Below are 23,953 nucleotides of genomic sequence, written 5' to 3'. Positions count from 1 at the left end.
ACTCTATTTAACACCACCCACAGTCACATTTTCCTTCTTACATATCCACTTTCACCCAGTTCATAGATGTAAAGTGCCTACCTCTTTGATTTTTAAATAAATGTTGTGGCATGAGCGTGGTTTCATTTTGTTTTAGGCAAAGCCTGCTTTTTCTGCACACTCTCCCATTAGTAACGAGCCTATTTCCTTGACACTATTTGCATAGTCCTGCTTTGAAACACTCTCTTCTCCCAGACTGCATGGGTTTGGGGAAGGTGCCATGGCCACAATTGTACAGCCTGACAGCAACCTGGTGCTAAAGTAGAAAATTCATTCCTAAGAGAAAGTGCATTTTTCCAGATGTGGAAGGAAGCAGGAAGAAGAGAGTCATCATCTTGTTTCTGTTCAGTGCTGATGCATGCCATACAACAGCAACTTGTCAGTGAAAGGAAATGTACAAACTGTGTGTAAAAATGGGGGAAAAATAGAGAAGATGAATTATGTTCATGGTCAAGGGTCTGATTTAAAGATCAGTTTTCTGAATAGAGAAATATAATGTTTGGGCTGGAAAAGACCTCAAAGATCATCCAGTTCCAACCCCCTGCCATGGGCAGGGACACCCTCCACTAGACCAGGTTACCCAGTTATCCACCCACCAGAAAAATGTCCTGCTGTACAATCAATCTTCACATGAGTTGTGTAGTAACTTCTCATGCAAACTTAGCTATATTCTTCTGAAACCACTCCAGGGACAAACCTGAAAACATTTTCGACAAATGCACAGAGAACATTAGTCTGCAGAGTTGAGGTTGTTTTATTTTAACACCTAATACAATTCAAATTTAAAGGATTACTTGCACAAAAAAATAAACACATTTGGTATAAAAATTTATCATCACTTTAACACCTTTTTTTCCTCTTATGGCCTGCACCTTCTCTGGAGCAGAAACATATAAAGACTAATGGCACAAGTTTGTTTTATTCTACAGCATTTTTTGTTTGTTTTTACATACTCAAGTACCCTAGAGGACAACAGCCCGCTGTATACAAGAACCATTTTCTTCAGCCTGCTGAATTAAGTTTCATAAAGAACCAAAGCTATAAAGGCATTTTAAAAACCATTGTCTCATTTTTTTTTTTTCAGAAGCACTGACTTTTTTTGCACCATTTATATACATAGTGTTACATAACAGCTCTTGAGTACAGTACATGCAGCAGAATATACCTGTTGAATATAAAACATAACATTTAAAATCCTGACTTATTGGAATTTTTTTGAAGATTGAGTAATTGTAGAATGCCCACTGCTCAGAGAAATGGTTTGATAGTACAAATGTCTGCATATGTGGGCCACTGGAACAATCCACGGCTCACTGGAATAGTATCTGTAGCACATCAGTGTGCATAAATAATTTACTTACAATATTAAAACACAACTAGCAAAACCAATAGTTCGAGATCTTATGACTGCTATGTTAACCCTTAAGTGGTTGGAAGGAAGTGTGGTGGGAGTCCCTTCCCCTCCCAAGTCCTCTATAAAACCTTTAGTATGTAATTTGTTTTCCAGGTGGAGAAACTTATTTGTGCCTGCTGCCTCTCCGCTTCATGGCGGCCGTACACTGCGGACAGTACCACTTCCCTTTCGGCGCTTCTGTCAGGCCAACACACCCATAGTGGAACCACTCGATTGGGCACTACAAAAACAGAGTTAAAGAGAGGGTTTGGGATTCTGGATTGTTTGTGGGGGTTCCCCCCTCCCCCCATTAAACACCTATCACAGATGCAATTCTGTGAAAATGAAACACAAGAAAAAGCCTAGATTTTGCTCTTCCACACAGTCATGGGACAAAACGAGATGGGATAACTATCTCAGTCCCTAACCTGCACTCAGTGGAACAAGGAAAGTGACAGTACCCTGGGAGTCATATATGGACTCACATAACAGAGCAAAAGAAACATGTTGTGCTTCAAAATATTTAGTCTGACAATGCTAAGTGATACAAAAGTAATCTTATCACCCAGTTCTGTAGTATCTCAGTAAGTACACAATTACATTCAGTTGTTCTTGAAAATGCTTTTGTTTTTTAGAGGGGTAACTGATACCAGCAGTTCCCAGAAATACAGGACATTTTATAGGTGTCAGACCATCCCAGTAAAGGGTGAAGCCTTCTGAAAGGACCAGAACTGTGGGGACAGATGAAGTTTCCTGAAGAATGGTTCAGCTCATCAGAGAACATTAACTCTAAAACCAACACTAAAAAAAAAGTAACTCCTGCAAGCAATAGTTACATGCACGAGCATCCCACAAGCCTTTTGAACTTTGTTACTTACATCTTGGTTATCACAGCCTACCATTTCACCATAGGACACCTGGTAAATTGGAAAAAAATCACAATTTATATTGCTCATTTAAAACAATATTGACAAAGGGCTATAGTTCGACTTCCTAAGGAGTTTTTTCTAAAAGTCTACGGAGTTCCTCCTATTAAAAGCAGCAACAATATTTTGAAATAGAGTATTCTGAAATATTTCGAAAAAGACAGAAAAAGAGATGCTTTGCGTATTTCAGGTTAGATGAAAAACTCCAGCATTCAATCTTGAACGACGCACGTTGTGGTCTAAACTGTGCTCAGGACATTGTCAACCCAGTTTTCAAACTTATATTTATGTCTGGCATTTCTACTGCATGTATGACGATTTCAAGCACTTTATTTGAAACAATCAAATACTTTCAGAAGAGTAACAGAATTCTACACAATAACAAACCCACCACACTTTTAAGAGTGTTTAAAATAAGAGGAGGCATTTTTAGGTAAAATTTTCTTGTGTTGTCATTCAGTCTCTCAAGTTTCCAGAGAGTTTTTTTACAAAATTACTTTTTTTGTTTGTTTGCTGTGGGGTGTTTTGTTTTGGTTTTGGGGTTTTTTTGGGGGGTGGTGGTTTGTTTTGTTTGGAGTGTTCTGTCTTTGTGTTTTGTTTTGGGTTTGCTTTGTGCGTTTTTTCGGTTGGTTGTTCTTTTTTTTTAAGTGAAATTAGGAGAGACCAACCAAATTCCTTATTAACTTTAAAATTTTAAATAAATTCACTGTGAAACTGCAGTTTTTAATTTAACTATTCCTGAAGTCTTCATTAAAAAAAATTAGAACTCTCTAGTATGCTGCATCACTGGAAATCCTGTTTTTAGCTTCAACAGCTGGGTTCGTTATTCATATCACCAGTAGAGAAATAAAAAACAAAATAAATCAGAATTTCAAGTCTGTAAATAGTGTATATTTAAATTAGCATACAGGACAGGTAGTCCAGCTACAGCAAAACAGCAGCTCTTATTATATTTCATGTTGGAAGCCATCCTTACCTGATTACAAATGCAGTAACGTGGCTCATTTGGATCATAGGTCCAGTCAACCTGGCTATTAGAATCAGACTCTGGTATTACTGCTGTTTGCTGAGACAGTTCTTGTGCCAATGCAGATGAAGAAGAACATGATGACAGAGATGAAGAAGATGAAGATGAGGATGACTGCTGACTTGAGGATTTGTTGTTGTTTCTATTAAAAATAAAGAAAAAGAAAATATTTCATTCAACAAATCAGAGGAACTGCAACGACCACATCTGGAAAAGGAAGCCAGCTTACAAGTGCAAGACAGGCTCTTCTAATCAACAGAATTTAAACAGCTTTAAACTGCCCAATGGCTTTAATCAATGTTTTTCTTCACAAAACTTTCCATCAACAGCCTTGGTGTAAAGTCCTCATAAAAATTATGTTGCAAATAAAACAGGAATTTACATATAAATAATGTCGTATGTCATGCAGAATAGACAGCTGTTTTGTAGATGACTGATTCTATGGCAATCTCCACTCAAGCATCACCAATCACTCCAGAGGAACCGTGCCAGAATGCAAATTCTCTGCTTCTGCTTATAGGTCAGACCTGACACCCAAGATTCCCACAGATGAAAAATACTTCTAAGACAAAACTATGAACTGAGCTGTGAAGAAACACAAATTTCCATGAAGAAACAGCACGCAATTCGGTTTAGAAGGATGGGCATTCTGGGACAAACTTCCAAGTACAACTTGTGATTGCTGTCACAGTGTGTTGTGACACTGTGTTGTTTAAAATGCTTTTACATTTGATTTTAATCCCAAACAAAATTCCTTCTGTTCCCTGTCCTAGAAGAGAAGGTCAGCTATCAAAGGGTTGTGATTATTTCTGAAGTCACAAGAAGCAGATCTCCAGATTTTTTTCAAAACCCTCTACAAAAAGCACAGTAATTCCCAGCATTTGCCATTATACCAAATCTTCTCTCCCAGAACACAGAAAACTAAGGAAAGAAACTAGACTGTATCACAGATGAAAAAGAAAACCAAACACATGCATTTAAAACCTTGGAAGTGAATTTGCTTAAAGGAAGAAAAGGGAAAAAAAAACCCAAAACACAAAAAAGGACAAAAATAGAGAACCCTGAACGAACAAAAAAGCCAGCAGGCAATAGCTACCTTCTGCTGATCCCCCCGCCCCAGATACTGAATATGCTGTTTCTAATACAGCCCATGACCTTTGAAAGAAAGCTTAGATGTTTTAAAAGCTATAATTACACTCAAGTAAGAAAACCTACTTGCTTTTTCTGCCACTTCGTGAATCTGTGGTTGATGAACTTAATGTCTGTGTTAATGTAGATGCCAGAGCTGATGCTGAGTATCCAGTTGAATCTCTGGACAATGAGAATTCTCTTCCAAGCTGAAAATCGTTGTTCTTAAATGCTTCATAGCTAGCTTTTAGACTGGATGTTCGTCTTCCTTCCTTCATCTAGAAGGAACACTGATATTGTATCAGCTTACACAGTAGAGGTCTTTAGAGAAGATACATGCAAGGGCTACTAACTGCTAATTATTTGCACAGGTTCATTAGTTACCCTGATAGAAAAAAAAATAAAAAGCTGTACAGTAAGTGGTAAAAAAGTGTAAAGATATCCCCACAGGAAAAGCTAGAAAACAAGCTCTCCCTTTATGCAAGCTTTACAAGATGAAACTGTAGCAAATTAACAAAAAATACTAATATGACAATAGAATCACATCCATGGAAAATGATCATGGGAATCAAGAGTGACAAAAAGAGAAATCACTAGCCTTTCCTCTCAATCAACAGCGGGTGGCAGAACGACAAGGATGTTTTGGCATTACCTGTGCCGTGGCTTGCACTGCTTGAGCTGCTGCCATGGTAATTGCACCGGCCCCAGATCCTGAAGATAATGAGCCCAGGTTATATGATGCCAATGGTTGAGAAGAGTTTGTATTGTATGCATTGTTTGAAGAGGATGATGAATTACTGTTTCGACACCCTTGATGAACAGAACACATTATGAAATTCAAAATGAAACTAAAACTTTTGCATTTTAAGAAGAGTTACATATGAAAACCCATGAAAGAGTAGGAACTCCGTTTATGCATCGAAGAGGTCTGATCATTTGGAAAAAGTTTAAAGTGACATTTGACAGAGCCAGTGTTGCCTTTAAAAAAAAAAAAATAAATGTTTCCTCCCCACCTGTCCTCATGTGCAAGGAGTCCTTTCAGAAAGATAGTCTTCACTATCATATTCAGCTATCAAAGAACAGATGCAGCTGCTATGCCTACATAAACCAAACTTCTGTTGAAATTATGCCGACTCCTGTAGCTTTCAAGGAAAGGGTAAGAACTTGACTGTGCATCTATGCTGCTCCTGAAGCAAAACTTGTAACAATCTTAATTCTAAAAACTACAAATGACAGATTTAATGCAACACAGATTTATGTGGCTGTCTACAGACTGACAGCTGCTCAAACGCAGCTACACTTCCTTTGCCATCTCACGTGAAGTTCCTTCAGAAGACAATTAAAATGGTTATAAGGGAGACCACTGAAGTCTAATGAACAGCACTAAATTCCAAAACTTAGCCTATCACAATCTTTTTATTTTCAGAGAAGAAACGGCCTAATTTTTAAAATGGGAAGAAAGTTATGGGCCTTTTTTTTTATTCAGCATTCGAAAAGACTTGTTGCATCTTTTGAAATAGATAAAAAATAATTTTATTTTACTGTCAAACCAACCCTTGAAAAAAAAAAAAAAAGGGTGAAAATTCTGTTCCCTTACTTTGGAAGTTGTTGCACATGTTACTTTTTCCCAAAACAATAATGCATTGACCATTTGTATTTCTACTACTGTCTGAATGAAACTGCACTGTTATCTTCTGCCAAGCAGTGCCTATAATAAAAAGAAACAGCCAACATGCAGCTGTTAAATGACAACAAGACCTGATGCGCTTCATGGACAACACAGATGAGTAACAATGCCTGCAAGTTCTCATGTTTCAAATGACTGAAAGTCCCAGAGGAAAGAGTATGAACCTCTGATTTAAAAAGACAATAACTTACAAATATAATTGGGTTTCTCTTCTTCAGATTAAAAAGCAATAAAATGCAAGACATTTAAGAATACCTGGTGTATTTTCTTTAGAAGCATCTGAAGTCAGGGTAGATAGAAGCGCTTCAGATTTAAACTTCTTTTCAGGAACATGATCTGCTGTACTATGGTGAGAAGATGGATTGTGTTTCCTTTCTAAATGAAACAAATATAGGGAACTTAAATGCAAAACCTTTTCAGCTTGAAAGTCAAACTGTAACTTGAGATAAGAAAACAGCACTTTAAACTAATTCCCACCAGCAAAACCTTATTATTTCATTCTTTCACTTCTTCTGAATTGACATTATTATCATTGCATTATGCCTTTCTTCCTCCCAGTGTCTGGAGAACCAGAAAAAAGTTCTGAGCATTTTCTCCCCCTAATGCAGCTCAACAAAAATTAGGAAACACAGAAAGTGGACATGTTTTAAAGCCTCAAATACTTACTCTCTACTGGAGTGTGAGAATGGGCATGATGGTTATTCACAGGCTGTGAGGGTGTATCCAGCTCCAGAGACCCTAAGAGGGACGTAAAAAGGATGGGAATATTTCAGAGTCATCACTTGCATGGTTTTGACTTTCAGCTACTAAATGCATTTATAATATTAACCAGATCACTATGTAATTGTATTTATTTTAATCAGAAGGATTTTTGTTAGAGTTGAAACCCTTCATGTGCTACCATAAGGAGCCAGTCAGAAAAACAGCTTTAAAATACAAATTGTTGACTGCTGCTATTGAAATCTGTTGAAATCAGGAAATTAAAATCAAGGTCACTAAGGAAAGTGAACAACAACATTTCCCTGAACTGACATACTCAAATGAGTCGCACACAGTTTGGAGACCCTCAGAGGATGCTGCACCACAAGTGCTAACAATCTACATCGATACAAAACGCAAAGCAGACTCTAACAGGTAAACATTATTGATGAGGCATCTTGTCACAGAGTCAAAACACAAGCACTAGCAATGCCTTTCAAGGTGACCTAACATTCAACAGGAAGGGCCTCAGATCATTATCCTAATTTTCTTTAACATTTAAAATACACAAAGATACAATCGGGGGGGGGGGGGGTGTGTGTGTGTGTGTGTGTAAGAAAAAGGGGGAGGGACACAAGTGCAAGTCTCTGTCTAAGAATAACATTTCTTGTAATATGAGGCTAAACAATCACATAAGAGACTTTAACTGTAAATTTACATTAGAACAATATACAACAGTTTGTGTGTAAGTCTTAGACAAAAAAGACTTTGAACCAGCTGTAATGCCTAACACTTTATACAGAAAACAATAAAAGAAAGTAATTCACATTTTAACCAGTAGCATTAATTTTTCCTACCTCTTTCAGTGCTTTCAAAAAAAGTACATGAGCCCATCATAAAAAGTTTAAAGAAAATTATTCTAGAAGAGGGTCAAAGCATATGGAGATATTGTGGCTGAGCGAACATCACTCATGGTATGAACCAGTCCAAAGGCTGCCCTCTGGAGGAACCTCAACAATAATGTATTCACTAAAAATATTAAGAGGCTTTGACTTTTCATTTTATTAAATACAAACAAAAAAAACCCACCAAAAAAAGCCCAAACAAACCGCAAAGATGCAACATTCAGGCTGCCATATTTATTTTGAGCTCCTGAAGTTCTACCTACTTAGCTCACCAAACACACAGCTCAGTTGAAGGTAGTATTGCAAATTAAAACTGTGGCTGAAATTCCAACTTCATTAAAAGCATTTACTTTTCAGTTTTCTATTTGTACCTGTCATTTATAATAACAACTAATATCCCCTAGAACTCCCAGCTTTTGTGACAAAGCCACACAAAGTTCAAAAAAAAGACCATTTATTCCTAACCTCTTCAAGTGTTTCTTTTCACTGTCCTTGGGTACAAAGAACAGTCACTGACTCTTAACTCCATAACCACAGTAATCAAATAAACTTTAAAATTTATGATAACCATGTTTGATGTCTAGATGCTGTTGCATAAAGGCTCAATTCTTCTACACCAAATTGGCCAAAAAGCTGTCACATTACATTTTCATTCATGTTCTGAACACTAGCACTGCTGTGTCTGTTAAGGATGCAACAGTTTCTTACCCAAAATGCTTCTCCCTCACTATCCCATTACAAAACAACCCTTTAAAAAAAAAAACAAAAACAACCACTGAGTACCCCACTTGACATCCCACACCTCTAACTAAAATGATGACCCTCCTCAGCTTAGTGGCAACCAATTAAAGTAAGAAATGGTATGCTTTTGATGGGGTAGGTGGCAAGCTTAGGTTGAAGTACTTGTCTGAACACCTACAGTCATTTAAAACAGGTTTAAAGAACCCTGTACCTTTCTACAGCAGTTCACTAGCACAACACTTATGTGAAAAAAAAAATAGATTCTCATCACTAAGTTGTATTTTGCCTTCACTGGTAAAAATTGAGGCTGACTCTCAGATCTGAGAATCACTGGCTGATGAAAAGCATGCAGGTTAAAACACAATTCTAGAACAACTCCTGCAGGCCACTAACAAGCTCCTAACAACTTTATTTTGCAAGCGGACATAAAATCTGTCAGGTTCTTAAGGAAAATTATGCATACTTACTCCTCTCTAGTATTTCTGTAATTCCAGCATTATCTGCTTCAAGTTCCATTTTAAATTTAGCAAGTTCCTGGTCCAATTTTCTCAAGTGACGGTCTACCTGTTTTGAGACAAAGAAACAATAAATAGCACCCAGTTCCTGAACGTAAATAACTACACCCTTAATCTCAGGCTCGCTATGCATTTCCCTTCCAGCAATTCTCTGCTGTGCAGCATTCGACCTATGTGAAAACACACAGGAGTGGAATGTTTGGGACACCTACATTTCCCTGTCTCAGCAGAGATACAGGAATTGGCACCAAAATAGCCCTGCTGCCCCTAAGCTGCGCAGTCAATCACAGGATACAATAAGACTGCATATTGGCTCGACCTTGCTTGTTGTAGGCAATGTTCCAAGACACAAGGTTGTTTCTGTTCAGGAAAAAGATGAAGAGGACTCGGGAGTGTTGTGGGTACTGGTATAGGAAGGGGAAGGGAAAGAACAGTACATAACAAGCATTTTAGAAGAGGCTGGGATGCACAGGGAAATTGCAAGTTTACTAAATTGCACTTTGTCTGCCACTACACACATCAGTAAGGCAAGAAACACTATGTTCCAAACACCACCTTCATCTGTAGTCACACAGCAGGATGCTGTACCTACCTCTACACTATTAAAAATGAAACATGTTTTTTGCAGTTGCTAGCTAACCAAAAGAGCAGCGCTAAGTTCCAACTTTCAGAACTAACTTTTGGTTAGCTGAAGTGGAACCAGAGCAGACAAGAAATACTTGTTTTATGTCTACTCTATTTTAGTGCAGTCTGACTTGCAGGTTCTATTCTCTGCGAAAATGTAAACTAAATACACTTAGAATTCAAAATCCACAGGGTATAAAGAACAGTAACTTGCTTGTGGTCTCTTCTCAGGAAAAAAGTAGCTAAGAAAAAAAAAAAATCAAGACACATTAAAACCTCGGGATTTCTAAAATTGTTTTTGTATGTTTTGTATTTAAGTGACACGACCCAAAGCAACTGAATTCTTAATAAAATATGAAATGTTTCTTTCACCAGCAAAACCTATCAGTATGTAGCTGACATAACAGCAGAGCTGTAGTACTTATCAGAATGTTTACAACTCCTTTGGGCATAAATTTAGGCAATTAACCAGAAGCCTTCCATCTACTTACCAAGTCATATATTTGATTAGCCAGTTGCACTTTTTCATCTGCATCTTCCAAGGCTTTATAGTAATCCTGTTAGAAAGAGATTTCTTTTTTAAATTCTGAACATTAACTGAATTAATTTTAGTCATTTTAAGCTACTGTTATCCAGCACAAAATCTCCTTCCAGTCAGGAGGATAAATTAACGTCAAGTTTTCAGAAAGACCCTGAAACACTACTGTTAACAACATTTGGCTAAAGTTCAGATGAGAGACATATTTTATATATATAAATTTACTGTGCCTTAAAAAAAAAAGGCAAACTACAAGATGCAGACACTTTGTCCTACAGTGATACTTAGATTTCTGCATAAAATACTACAAGGATAGAAACAGTCCTGAGTTTCTTTTATATTACACAGCATAACATTACAGACTCAAAGTGAGATGTCATCTTTTACTGTGTATGGATCTTTAGGACCATTGCAGATACTACTGCCCTTGAAATGACGCTGCGAATGGAGGCCTTTCCAGCACTGTACTTGAAGAGAGATAATTATATATATATATATATATTTTATTTATAAATTATTTTAAAATACACTTATATAACTCATTATCTAATTTGACTACATCAAATTTTAAAATCCAGAAATGAAAATCCAGACAAAACTTTTCTTAGAATTTATGTGTATACATGTTTTTACTCTAGAATTAAACAGGTTTAAGTGCCTCTTTATTTTCAATTTCCACTGAAGAGTATCTTGCTTTGGCAAAAACTACTTGAAGCTTTTGTGCAACTAAGTCAGAATCAGATTTTTCATTTACTCTAGTGAAGTCAGAGCTTTGACTGTTTTTTTTCTTTTTTAATAAAGAAATCTATTTGTATTAATTAAGGAAAAAAAACCAAAACCACCCTTGGCCAAATAAGTGGCTGAAGTAACAAGTGCAGCAGTCGAGAAAGGAGTTTCTCCTGACAAAATGATGGACTACCTTGCTAACAGAACCACCACCGATGCCCAAGCATTGAAAGAGAAAACAAAACACATCCATCTTCTTACTCCTCCCTCCCTAAAGCTACATACACCATATGTCTAACATATACAAGGACATGGGCAGAATCACAGGAAAGGCTGAAGCTAAGCTTGAAAAACACCCTCTAAAAGAAAGCCAATTAACTTGCGCAGCTACATGCCAGACAAATGGAAGTAGGAAGTCTGAGCTGAAAATTTAGTACCTGGTTTCCTCACCATTTCAGGATCGTAATTTTTAAAATGCTAGCAAATACTGGGTAAAACTTGAGAGAAATTCTTGATCAAAGACACTCTTCAGTCATTTTTCTCCTCCTAGGCAATTCTATTCATCTCTGTGAAAGCCCAAGGGAAGCCACAGTTCTGAACGCTAAGTCTCCATCAATCACAAGCTATTTTTTCCTAAGGTTATCTTCGTTTGCAAGAGAAAAATGTGACCCACTCCTGTGATATCCTTACTTTTTTGATTGATGTCATTTGTTCTTCTCTCCATTCAGGTTTGTTTTTCTTTGCATTCATAAAAAATTCATTTACCCTCTGCTCAAGCTGATCCATTGCATCTGTAGCACAGGAAAAGATGAAGACAAATGTTATCTTCTCATGTATATAAACATTATGAAGTTAAGATGGATTTTCTTTTCTTAAACAAAGTTGACAGGACTGAGGTGCAAACTATTAGAAAGGAACAAAACAAAAAACCAAAACAGCCAAGTGACAGTGGACAGAGGAGGGAAATATTTACCTTAACTTCCAAGAAGCAGAATTGCATTCTGGTAGGATTCTCATCAAGGTTCTTGTGCTCTCCAGCATGAGGCAGGCAGGACTCCAAGTTCTAAAGGTTTTTTGTCCCTAAGAGCAGTGGTAGTGACTTAAAGCACGACCCAAACTCCTCACCCAGGGCTCTAGACTGCTGACTTTGGAACATTCTAGCCAGTTACAAACTGAGCAGGAAACAAAATGTTCTCCTAAGAGAAACAGTCAAATACAAAACCAAATAATTGAAAAAATTAGTGCCTCAAAAAGGTAGAGCAACTGAAGAGTCAAGTCACCACCTTTCAGTCAAGGCTCTCTCCACTGTATGCTAGGAAGGGTGAGAGCAAGTTGAAACCACTCACAAAGTTACTCCCCCCGCCCCCACAGGGCAACACTAAGAGGTAAATAAACTTGTGAAATAGTACTTGGGCAGGATTCTCACTTATATGAAGCTGAGAAATATCCTAATGGAAAAAAGTAATTCCACCAGAAAGGAAAAAAAAGTCAACTAGAAGTTAATTGTTTCATTGTTTGAGAGAGGTATAGGGATTCCCTTCCTTTCCTCTCTGCCCTCCTTCAAAAAAAAACCCAAAACAAAACCAAAAAAAACCAACATCAAAACACTGACTTTACCATTTCAACAGCTGGACACTTGTGCGTGCAACAGCTCGTGCATTTCCAAAAACATGCATCTGCCTCAGTAGAACTAGCTCTGACAGCCTTGAGCCTCACTAGTCTCAGGATAGATTACAGAACTGTGATTTTTTCTCAGCAATACTGTGCTGGCACCAGTTTCAAATTAAATGTAGCAATGCACCAACTACCCACAGACTGCAGGCTCTGGGTGTGAAACACTTCAGATACTTTCCAGAAACCACCATTAAAACTGGATCACATGATGGCCTTCATCTCTTACCAAAAAAAAAACCAAACCCCAAAAACACTAACTAGTTCAAGAAACTCCTAAATCCCTAAGTATGATTAACTCTTCAAATCCAATGGAGCCCAAATATTTTCGTCATTCTGCGGAATTTTACAACTAGAACTGTTCATGTAAATAACCAAAAATCACTTGTACTTAAAAGATCAAAAAGATTCATAGATTTTCCCTGTGCTGGGAATATCCAGCATAAAATCCAACAGGAAGCTAACAACTGACCAGACAGAGTGTAACTAATCGCAAGCCAGGACAGCTGTGACACAGGTTCACCTCAGCTTTATTTAGACCCAAATGAAGCACTCCCAACAGTTTTGGTGCAAGACAGGACAAGGATAGAAGCACCTGCACAATGAGCATCTTCTGCTCACACTCTGTTACTCAGTGAGATGTTTAAGAAGCCTGAGCAACAGGCAAGCAGCACAAGCTTTACTCCAAGGCTTCTGAAAGCTTTGTTCTTTGACCAAATGACTGTAATTTGGTCCATAAAGCAAACAGACAAAATGTTCTATATCCTCTCCCCAGAGTGCAAACAGCTAGGTGATAATTATTCTAATGGCTCAAAGACATGAAAAGAAAAAAAAAAAAATCTTCCCTCTTAACTTTTAATCGAGGATACACATGAGTCTGTGTGAAACTGCATAAGCCTCCTCGGAGTGCAGAAATGGGAAATGGGAATGCAGCTCAGATCTACTGAATTACAAGAAAAGTCCTCTCTGCTACACTCAAGCTCCTTCACTTTCCCCCCATCCCCCTTTTTAATCCAACTGTGATACTATATTCTGAGATATGCATTTCTTCGATCAGATTTCCCAAGAGAGTTGCCAGATATTCTATGAGAAGAGAGGCCTTTTTCCTGAGCTTGACATTTTACCATGAAAGCCTGATAATCCATGATTTGAACTTAAATAGATAAACACATTTTATGCTCCATGTGGAGCTCAGTTAAAGCTCAAGAGTCATGTCACAATTCAGATGGTTGTTACTTTTCCCACAGCTGCCTTATCAGAACATAAAGTAGGTACAGCTGGTTTATTATTTCTTCCAACAACAAACAGCTGCACCTGCCCCATTAGAAGTCCGTGTGGTCCAAACAGGACAGAATATAAAGTCAACACTGACTCTAAAACACGGCAGCACAGTTATCTCTAAATTGCAACTCATATGGGTTTCTGGGACAGCATCACTCAGAGCAGAGTTCTCAAGGACTTTGGAGACAGCGAAGCCTCGCAGCAAGTCACTATAGTCACAACATGAGCAGAATGTCCAGGCTGGCGTGCAGGATTCAATGCGCAGTTTGGCAGCTGTTGTTCAAGAGATGCTAGTCCAGAAGTTTCATAAGCGTCTCAGGATACTTTATTACTCACTGTGCAACAACTAGAAAAGTACCAATGTCCCAGAGATTTTGTTTTTCCCTCTGGGCCTAAGGCTGATCTTAGTATACAGTATTTAGTGTTATTTGTCACTTCCAGTTAAAGCAGAAGCAATGACACTACTGCAACCTCAGCAGTGCTAGTTGGCTCAGTTCTGAAACATGCTTAAAAAACCCTACTAGCTTCTCTGCCTCCCTACTGAAGTAAAATTTGTGAACTTAATCAGAAGTAGCCAAGTCAGTGAGCTCACTCCCTCGCAACAGTTACTTCAGAGGTGTTACCTCCCCATAAGGAGCCACTGCCCTGTTCCCACAACTCTAAGCACTGAACCCAAGACAGCAGTTAGGCTGTACTGTACAAGGAATATCATAGCCAGTTCGACGTGTCAGTGAAGTCTGTTAAACAGACTTGCTGGGTCCACTAAAGTAAATATCCAAGGCAAAACCTGAGACCACGCTTCGAAGTATTATTGGCTACACTATAAATTTCAAGAACTGCACTCTCACACAGTGCTGCAGTTCGTATTCCTGTGTGGCTTTCACTTGTTATTTCAACCCTTGCTCTTCCTCTCATTTGCCTTTACGACCATCCCGACCCTTCTGCAGCAAGGATTCCTCTCACCTTTTGTGCTGTAACAGCTTCATTACCAAAGACCTTTGCATCACAGTTATGGATTAAGGTATTAATTGTGCACTAAATAACCGCATCACCTAACTAGGTGTTAAGTGACACCAAGTCCCACATGAGATTGCATCAGAAAAGATGAAAAGGCAATGCCTCCTGAAAGCAGCACAAGGACATCACCAGGGATATACACAGCGATTTACAGAGAAACCTAGAGCAGCCTGTCAGGTCAGCTGGGACGCTACGGGCTGTGCAAAAGGCACCTTCAGGCAGGCTACTGCGATGGGAGCTGGCTGGAAAGTTTCAGAGACAGCGTGCCGCTACCTGCCGAAGGAGCGGGACACAACTCACGTTCCAAACCACCATCACTGCTCTTAGGGATCAAAAATCTAAAGAGTTTGGGACGTGCCACCAAAAATGCTTTGGGGAGCAGCACAAGCCCAGGAGCGAAACTCCTGTAAGAACCTACTTGCGCCGAGACGCAGCTGCGGGCGGCGGGCGGGGGCGGGCCCGGAGCGAGCGGCTCGGCGGGGACAGCGCCAGGCGAGCGCGCCCCGCCCCTCGCTGCGTCCCGCCGGGCCCCCGCGCGGCGCCGGGACTCCGCAGCGCCACCTCCTGCAGCCGCAGCAGCGTCCGCACCGCCGGCCCGCAGGAGACGACGCCAAGCGCCCGCTGCCTGCGAGGCGCGCCCGGCCCCGCGGCGAGACGCGGCGCCATCCCCGCTGCCGGAGAGCTGGGGCACGCCAGAGGCGCGAACAACCCCCGGCTAGCGCCCGGGTCGGTGGCGTTGCGCGGAGCGGGGCCGCCCACAGAGGACTGAGCGCCGCGGCGGCACCGCCTCTTCGCCCCCTCCTTCCCTCCTCTGCCTTCCCCTCCCTCCTCCCCACGCCGCGGGCCCGCGCCCTGCGGCGGGGCGCGGCGATGGTGCCGATGCCCGCAGCCGCCCCCCGCTGGCGGGGCGGGCGCTGCGGCGCGGGGAGGGGAGGGGGCGGGCAGAGGCGGAGGGGGCGGGACTCACGTACTCTGCACCTGCAGGTCCATCTCGCGCATCTCGGTGAACCTGTCGCGCAGATCCATGGGAAGCTGCTCGATCACTGCGGGGACACGGAGGGCGGGGGAGAGAAGGAGGGAGGGAGGGAGTCAGTCACTCACTCGCCGCCGTGGGGGAGGGGAGGGCACCGCCTCTTCGCCGCGGCTCCTCGCCCCCCCCACCCCCCCGGCTCTCCTGCACCGACCGTGCCCGGCCGCCCGGCACCCCCGTCCCGCACACACTCACTCTCCAGATAGTCCTCCAGATACAGCATGGCGGCGGCCGGGCCAGCGCCAAGGGGCTTCTCGCTAACGGGGGCTCGTCCCTTCCAATATGGCGCCGCCGCCAACAACACCGGCAGCTCGACTCAGCGAAAACAACATTGGCGGCTGACGGCGCTCGCTCCGGCCGCGCCGCGATTGGCTGCTGGCGCCGCTGACGCACGCCGCGCTTCGCGCTCTTCCCCGCGGCTTCACGGGAAATGCAGTCCGTACGCGCGGAGGCGGCGGGAAGCTCCATGCGCCGCCCTCCGTGCGCACCGCCGCGCCGCTGCCCCACCGCACCGGCCCGGCCCCGCACCATCCCAGTCACAGTGGCGCGCCGGCTTTGCAGGGACCCCGCGGTTTTTCGCCGGGACTCCCCTCTCAGCCCTCGCTTTGCCGGGCAGAGGTGGGACGTGCGGCTGCCGGCCCTCCCCAGGGTTCCCCCCGCCGACCGAGCGCAGCGTTGCGAGGCGTGAGAAGGGGAAAAGCTCGGAGCGCCGTTACGCTTTTGTTCGTCCGCCCGGTGCTCTAAGCGCCCGCAGCCGGTAGCGGTGCGTGGAAAGCGTCAGGAGTGGGGACACTAATGAAACTTCATTCCGGAGGCTCCCCGTGGGCGTCCCGGGGTGGATGAAGCTGCCCTGTGCAGCGGGTAGCGGCGGGCGCACGGGAGCGCGAACTTCGGCGGGCTGCGGAGTTGCCGCTCCGAGCAGGAGGGGAATAAAAGGAAGCGGTAGCGATTGCCATCCGGTCACAACATTGATGAGTGTCATTTGTCATTAAGCGTCTCGGGGATGAGGTTTTGTTTTTTCACACCGTTTCAGTCCTTTAGACAGTTTGTTCCGTCCCTCTCTGACGTTTGTTACTCCGGCCGCAGACCGGTGCTTCTATCCAAATTAAGCTTTTGGCTGGGGGGAAGGAATTTTTAGGGCTTGCACGCTGTCAGCTGCAGACGATGTCGGGTACCACGCAGAACTGTGGTAGTGGAACAGGCTAGCTTTCCACCGTGCTTTTAATCTCAGCTCTATTTCCTGTTCTCACCTGTGCCATATGCCTCCAAGCAAGGGCAGAAGCTCAGTCGGACTGAAAACCTGCGTGGGACATCTTGGAGTGTGAGGATCAATGGGGAAAGCAGCATTCTTTTCTCATGTCTGAGTTCATATATTGGGAGTGGTTACCTAAGGGTGACTGCATTAGGAGAAGTGAAGCACAAATTTTGTGCGTAGCCTTTTTGAAGACTGGTATTAGCTATGTCTCGAATACATAGGCTGCAGCTAAACAGTTTTATATTTAAAAAAAAACAACTCCTGCATCATTATAGATGGAAAAGAAAAGGTGTAGCAATAGCTATCAACTTTGCAGAAAGAAATGCTGTGCCAAAGCAGTCGCTTTCCATGCTCACTCCATCATTATCCATGTAGTCTGTACTGCCAAAGCAGAAATACCAGCTAGTTTCATACCTGCCAGTGAACAGCTTTTAGCTGGTCATTACGCTCAGGTATTGTCTTCTAGAAGCCTTGGTTGGAAGAACCTGTGCCGCTGCTCATACAGATCACTGTTTATCAGTTCTGGTCCTGCTGGTGTGGTAATTAAAATGAGAATGAGAAACATACACAGTGAGAAATTGCATGACCCCCTTTCGTTATGTAGAAGAAGAGATTGACCCTTCCTAGGAGTATGAATTCCTGCACTGTTCCTGAATTGGAGCGGTTTGATGCAGCAAGAGAACTCGGCCCATGCAAAAGCACAGCAAAGCAATGGCATCCAGTAGTAACTGGGAGACAAGCTAGGTGAATTTAGGGAAATCTGAATTGATGAGGTCAGTTTCTTTCAAGCTCAGTGGTGGCTTTAATGCTTTTAAAGAAAAAGAAATTGTGACGTGTTTGGGAGCACATTTCATGCAGCAGAAGTTTGAGAGCAGTATTGTACACAAATACTGTACAAAGACTCCACTATTAGAGCCACAACTGAAACACAGTCCTACAATACGTCCTTACCATCTGCTTCTTGACCAGAATCCTAGGACAACCAGGACATTTGGACCTCGTGATTTCTCTGGTGATCCAGTTTTCACTCCTGAGTTTCACAGGCATGAATTGAATTGAAATTTCATAGAATGCTTTGGGTTGGAAGGGACTTCAAAGATCATCTCGTTCCAACCCCACATATTTTGATCTTTGCAAGCTTGAGAACAGTTGCCAACATCCTCAGTGAGGACTACTGTGCAAAAGGGTATTTTCATCTAGTTCTGTTGTGGTGCCCACATCAGTCAAACCAAGAAACACAGTTCTCAGAGCTGTGTCTCAGACCTTCCCTTCAGAAACACCCGTGCTTGCTCTGCATTCGTGGAAAGAGAAGATGAAACTTCGGGCATCCCAACAGGCTGCTGTCTTCAAGTGCCCCCTGTGTGTTCCATGGCTTATTGGAACATATTGAAGGCTTTTATAAAAATCACAACCTGTTTAAAAATTTTATGATTGTAATGATTTACAGCAGTGGAAGGGAAGGTACTATGTAGTAGAATACAAATGAAAATGCAATTCAACTTTGTTCAGTATCTACTGAAAAGCAAACAGGAGCTTATTTATATACCTGCACTCTTCTTCAGTACTTTTAAAAAAATTTTAGACAGGTAGAGAAACTGTCACCTTTTTTTTTTATAAATTTCTGTCAAAGTTAATTCATTTTGTGTAGACAAATGAGTAGCTAGACCAATTTCAGTGGGATTATGTGTCTAAGTGCTGCTCGTTTTGACACACTGATGGAACAGAGCTTAAACTGACATTTAAGAAGTGATTATCCACTCAGACCATGAAAAAGAAACTGTTTTCACAATGGAAATCTTCCTGTTGTGTATAAATGTAAAGAATTAACTCTATTGATTAACTCAACTTTTAGAAGAGCCTAATTAGAACAGCTCCTGATAAGGAAACATGGATTAATGACACTGTTTATTTGGATGCAAATAGAGTGAAAGAGAACTAAACACCAACCCTGAACTCAAGGTAGAAAGAAAGTCAGTTTGTGAATGCCAATCAGCATTGCTCAAAAAACTTCCATACAGCAACAGAACTGCTTAGCACAGAGAAAGGAAGGGAGGCCACAGGAGCTGCTGTTTTCTCCTGTTGATGGGACGTTATTAATGTTGATGGCATTTCTCCAGCAAATGTTTCACATAAATCATGGATCATCACTTGTGACAGAATGATGCCATAAAGGAATATTACAGTTGCCCAGTGATCTACCTTAAGCTAGTTGCTTGCATAGGTTTCATTAGCTTACAACTGATGGGGAAAAAAAAAAAAGTATAAAAAACATGGATTTATGTTCTGATGTGCACTTCTCAGATAGGGTTAAGACTTTTAATTCTCCCTCTCTTCTGTTCATACCTATCCCAGATCTCCATAATGTCCATTTTCTATTCTAATTTCTTCTATCTCTTCCCTCGTGTAGGGTCATTTTCCACATCTCTAACTCCATCCTATCCTTTCCATCTTTATGTTCCACCTGCTATCAATCCATTGGTCCTTCCCTTCCCTTGTTCCTTCCAGATCCATTGTCTCTGAAGCTGTATGTTTCCCTGGGCTTTCTGTATCCATTAGGACTCTCACAGTTGCCTACTTTCTTCAATTTCTTCGCATTTTCAGCTCCTGTCTAATACGGTGTTTCCCAGACCTATAGTCCTTATGTTTTGTTTCTTTCTTTCCAAGAAGGACAAGTTTCTAATGCCTTGATTTGGAAAAGTGAAAGACCTACCTAGCCCATCCCCAGATTGATGCTGCAGGTCCCAGCTGCTGGTAGGCTCCCGTGCTTTGATTTCTCATAAGGGATCCTCGCTGCCTGCTGCGCACAAAGGTCGCTGGCATTTGGAACGCAGAGAGCACAGCCTGCGTGTCAGTGAGGGGCTAGCCTGCTCTCTCAGAGGAGCTTCAGGGCCTGGGGACAGCTAAGCGGCACCAGGCAGCGGTGCAGCAGAGCCGACGTGCAACTTCAAGCCTGGGTGGCTCTCAAACCGCTAGAAAAGAGCATTTTGCTTTCCTATGGCCCCTGCCACTGCTGCACTACAGCAGTCGGATCTGGCGGGCCTGAAGCCATTCACCGCGGTGCGCTGTGGCGAGCGCCTGTTGCCGAGTGCAGCATTCCTGGCGGTTCTGTCCGCCAGTGCCAGCATCAGGCCTGCTGGTCTCCTCACAGGCTTCCAACTATTTTAATGTAATTCCTCCTCACTTCCTGTTTGTTGCCAGCTACTTTTCTGCTGTTGCTGCTGCTTTTCCATTCTTTTCAGTCCTCCCAGTCTCACGAGTCCAGCTGTTCCTCCCAGCTGCCATGGACCCCACCATCTCCCGTATTCCACCCCTTCTGCTGTTGCAGGGGCATCACCCACAGCCTCATTCTCTCTCTGCAGGAAATAACTATCATTCCTGCTGAACGACACAGCATGGCTATCGGAGGACATGAGTTAAATAGCTAAATTGTCTTGAGACTGAACACCATGTAAAGGGTTACAGCATGATCGTATTTGTTCTGGGCAATCAACTTGATGTGATGGGAAACTCCATCCAAAGCCAGATCCTAGGAAAAAGCTGGGTGAGACTATGTCATACATAATGTTACCCTTGTTCAGTGCAGCACTGTGCAGAAACTTCACACTTACATGGGATAATCCTCAAAAGGGCAAATTTGGCCCAGCAGTGTTGTGGCTGGATGGTAATCTGTCTGAGAAATCACTTTCCTTTTCTATTTACTGCAAACTCTTTCAGGTTCTGAGATCCACATTCCTATTTCTGGAAACAAATCCATGACCCCAGATAATTAATTTGCTTTAACAGTCAACAGGATAATGGAACTGCCATTTATCTTTCAGCTTGACTTTGTGTACAGACTCAGGCAATTACATCTTCATCTTTTACTTAATTTTATCTGCTACAGACTCAGTTAAATTTACTTGCAGATTTCACTTATTTCCTGAAAGTCTGCAGGATATGAGGAATTGCTGTTTATATATTAATCACTGAAATGTTTTATTCTCACTTGCTAAGGAAATTAAGCTTATATGAGCAATCCATATATTTGGGTGCACACTTCTATACCTGTCCTTGCACTCTGCCCTGTCTCTATCAAACTAACTGACTGATTTCAACCTATCTGAAAGAATAATGCTTCTTTTAGAGATGGATTGTGTACTCCTTAAATGCTCCTTTGTCCGTAATAGTTTTGGGACTTAGTTCTTCCTTTCACTGAGGAGAAGGTTGCGATATGAACCGTCCTCCTAGTAGACTCAAGAAAATCCAAACATGAAAGCAGTGAGTGCTCCAAACATGGAAGAAGCTTCAGGTGGTGAACATAGCTTACTGGACACTGTTGCAAGCCACAAATGCACAAGGAACTGACTTAAGCAGTTTGCTCCTCACAGGATGTCTGGCTGTGTTCTCCTGAATGCTGGGTTGCACGTCATGCGTGGGAATAAAGTTTGAAAACAATTGTTGTCACAATTATTTCTAGTAAAAGTTTTGAGTTTTAAATGTCTTCAGCTGATTGTCTGTAATGAAAGATATTTCTTGCCTTTTTATAATTGCCAGCCATGCTTTATTCCATGATATCAGCACATTCCTGTGGCTGGAAGAGGTCCATATCTGGTAGCTTTCCACCTAAAACGCTGTAAGTGGTTGCTGTACCATCAGTGGCACAGAAGCTTGTGGGACATGATGCCCCCTACCATCTGTGCTGCTCAGAAGACGTGTTCTCTGAAGTCTGCAGATGGAGCAGGTAAAAAACAATCCCTGGAAGTTAGGACATGAAAATGCAGGTGTGTTACCCACACGAATTCATACTCTTGGAGCCTCCTTTGCTCCTGGAGGAAATTCGGAGAAGTTGAAAGTGGCAGCAGGGGAAGGAAATACTCTGAGAAATTAGCCAATATAGTGACATTATAGAATCCTGGAGTGATTTGGGTTGGAAAGGGACCTTAAAGATCATCTAGTTCCAATCCTACTGCCATGGGCAGGGACACCTTCCTCTAGACATCTTCCTCAAAGCCCTATCTAATCTGGCCTTGATTGCCTTCAGGGAGGAGGCATCCAGAACTGCTCTGGGAAACCTCTTCCAGTGTCTCACCACCCTCATAGGGAAGAATTTTTTCCTAATATCTAACTTAAATCTACCCTCCTTCAGCTTAAACCCATTACCCTCTCTCCTATCACTACTTGCCCTTGTAAACTGGCCCTCTCCAGCTTTCCTGTAGGACCTCTTTAGGCCCTGGAAGGCTGCAATGAGGTCTCCCTGGAGCCTTGTCTGCCCCAGGCTGAACAAACCCAAGTCACTCACAGCAGAGATGAGGCTCCATCATCATTTGTGGTCCTCTTCTGGACTTGCTCCAACACATCCATGTATTTCTGGTAGTGAGGATCCTAGAACTGAGCACAGTACTCCAGGTGGGGTCTCACAAGTGCAGAGAGAGGGGTAGAATCACCTCCCTTGACCTGCTGGTCTTTTTGATGCAGCCCAGGACAGGGATGGCTTTCTGGGCTGCAAGTGCACATTGCTGGGTCATGTGGAGCTTCTTTGCCACCGAGGTGCCCAAGTCCTTCTCCTCAAGACTGCTCTCAGTCCGTTCTCCACCAAGCCTGTAGTTGTGCTTGGGATTTCCCTGCCCCATGTGCAGGACCTTGCATTTGGCCTTGTTGAGCTTCATGTGGTTTGCACGGGCCCACCTCTGAGTGGATCCAGAGGTGGTCCATCTGGATGACATCCCTGCCCTCCATGCAGCATGTCAACCATACCACACAGCTTGGTGGTGTCAGCAGACTTGCTGAGGGTGTACTCAGTCCCACTGGATTGTCTGAAGGAGCACAGCAGCTACAGGAGATGCAGACTTTGTGAGCATGGATCTCCACTACTCCTGTCAGATGCATGAGGTCAACCCAGAAATCACCTTCTTCATGATCATTAAGCAAGAGCTGTGCAGAGATTAAGGGATGCAAGAAACTGGAGTCCAGACTCAGAGAAGTTGCAGAAGAAGGAACACATGACATCCTTGAGACAGAATGCACATTCCATAACTTCTTACCAAAGGAGAGATGATCTACCAGAATCCAGGGTAAGACACAGGCCTCTCTGCTGTGATAATGTTAGGCAAAACTTAGGGGAAAAAAAAAGGAAGAACAACTGACTTGCTTGAAACTTTGTTACTGAGTGTATTTGAGATGCTCATAACATTACAGCTGCAATGCTGTAAAGATTTAATCAAGTGATCTTTCTGGGGAAGCTAATTTACATGATAATTATTTTATTAGACATGTATACAATTGATGAAAGTACAGAGAGTTTGGAGAGCATTTGAGTTCTTCTCCAGCTGTCCTATTGAGGGTTTTTTTTTGCGTGATGTTTTTAACTTTTACAGATACTCCATATGATCTAAACATAACCTGGTTTATATATCCTTGGTCAAATTTGCATCACAATTAAAAGCATATCTGCTTAGCTTACAAATTAACTAGTATTATTCCCTACTGACTTGCATCAGCTTACTTTTAGGCTATTATTGTTTATCATTTTTGCTCTGAAATGCAAATTCCTGATCCCACGTGTGGTGAGCTCTGTCACATTAGTAACTACAGAAATAAAGAACAGAAAGTGGCCACAGGCTAAGTTAATACCTAATTTGCTTTTCATTTCATGCACTGCTGAAGTAACCTTACCATATTTTTACATGATTTCTGATGGTTTGTAATCAGCACATACTGCAGTGATGTAACAAATTACTTACTGTTTGCATAAATGCAAAAATCCCTCATGTAA

The 23,953-nt window shown here is 42.2% G+C and overlaps 1 protein-coding gene across 2 annotated transcripts; it reads right to left on the bottom strand.

Annotated features, from left to right (window-relative positions):
- Positions 1-775: 775 nt before the first annotated feature.
- On the bottom strand, positions 776-16,170 carry ING3 (inhibitor of growth family member 3; the record flags this gene model as incomplete). Of its 2 annotated transcripts, XM_084263411.1 has the most annotated exons (12): positions 776-1,673; positions 2,311-2,349; positions 3,335-3,527; positions 4,601-4,791; positions 5,166-5,323; positions 6,456-6,575; positions 6,867-6,938; positions 9,013-9,109; positions 10,176-10,241; positions 11,639-11,739; positions 15,889-15,960; positions 16,143-16,170. In XM_084263411.1, the coding sequence occupies 12 exons, from the start codon at positions 16,168-16,170 to the stop codon at positions 1,557-1,559; spliced, it is 1,254 nt and encodes a 417-aa protein (XP_084119537.1). In that variant the 3' UTR covers positions 776-1,556. The 2 variants fall into 2 exon arrangements, with proteins under 2 accessions (XP_084119537.1, XP_084119538.1); XM_084263412.1 differs by lacking the exons at positions 15,889-15,960; positions 16,143-16,170 and adding an exon at positions 11,922-12,021.
- Positions 16,171-23,953: the final 7,783 nt, after the last annotated feature.

The sequence above is a fragment of the Gallinula chloropus genome, assembly GCF_964237585.1.
Source record: "Gallinula chloropus genome assembly, chromosome: 1".
NCBI classification, from domain to species: Eukaryota; Metazoa; Chordata; class Aves; order Gruiformes; family Rallidae; genus Gallinula; species Gallinula chloropus.
The sequence above is the reverse complement of the archived record's forward strand: the minus strand, read 5'-3'. Positions and strand labels throughout refer to the sequence as shown.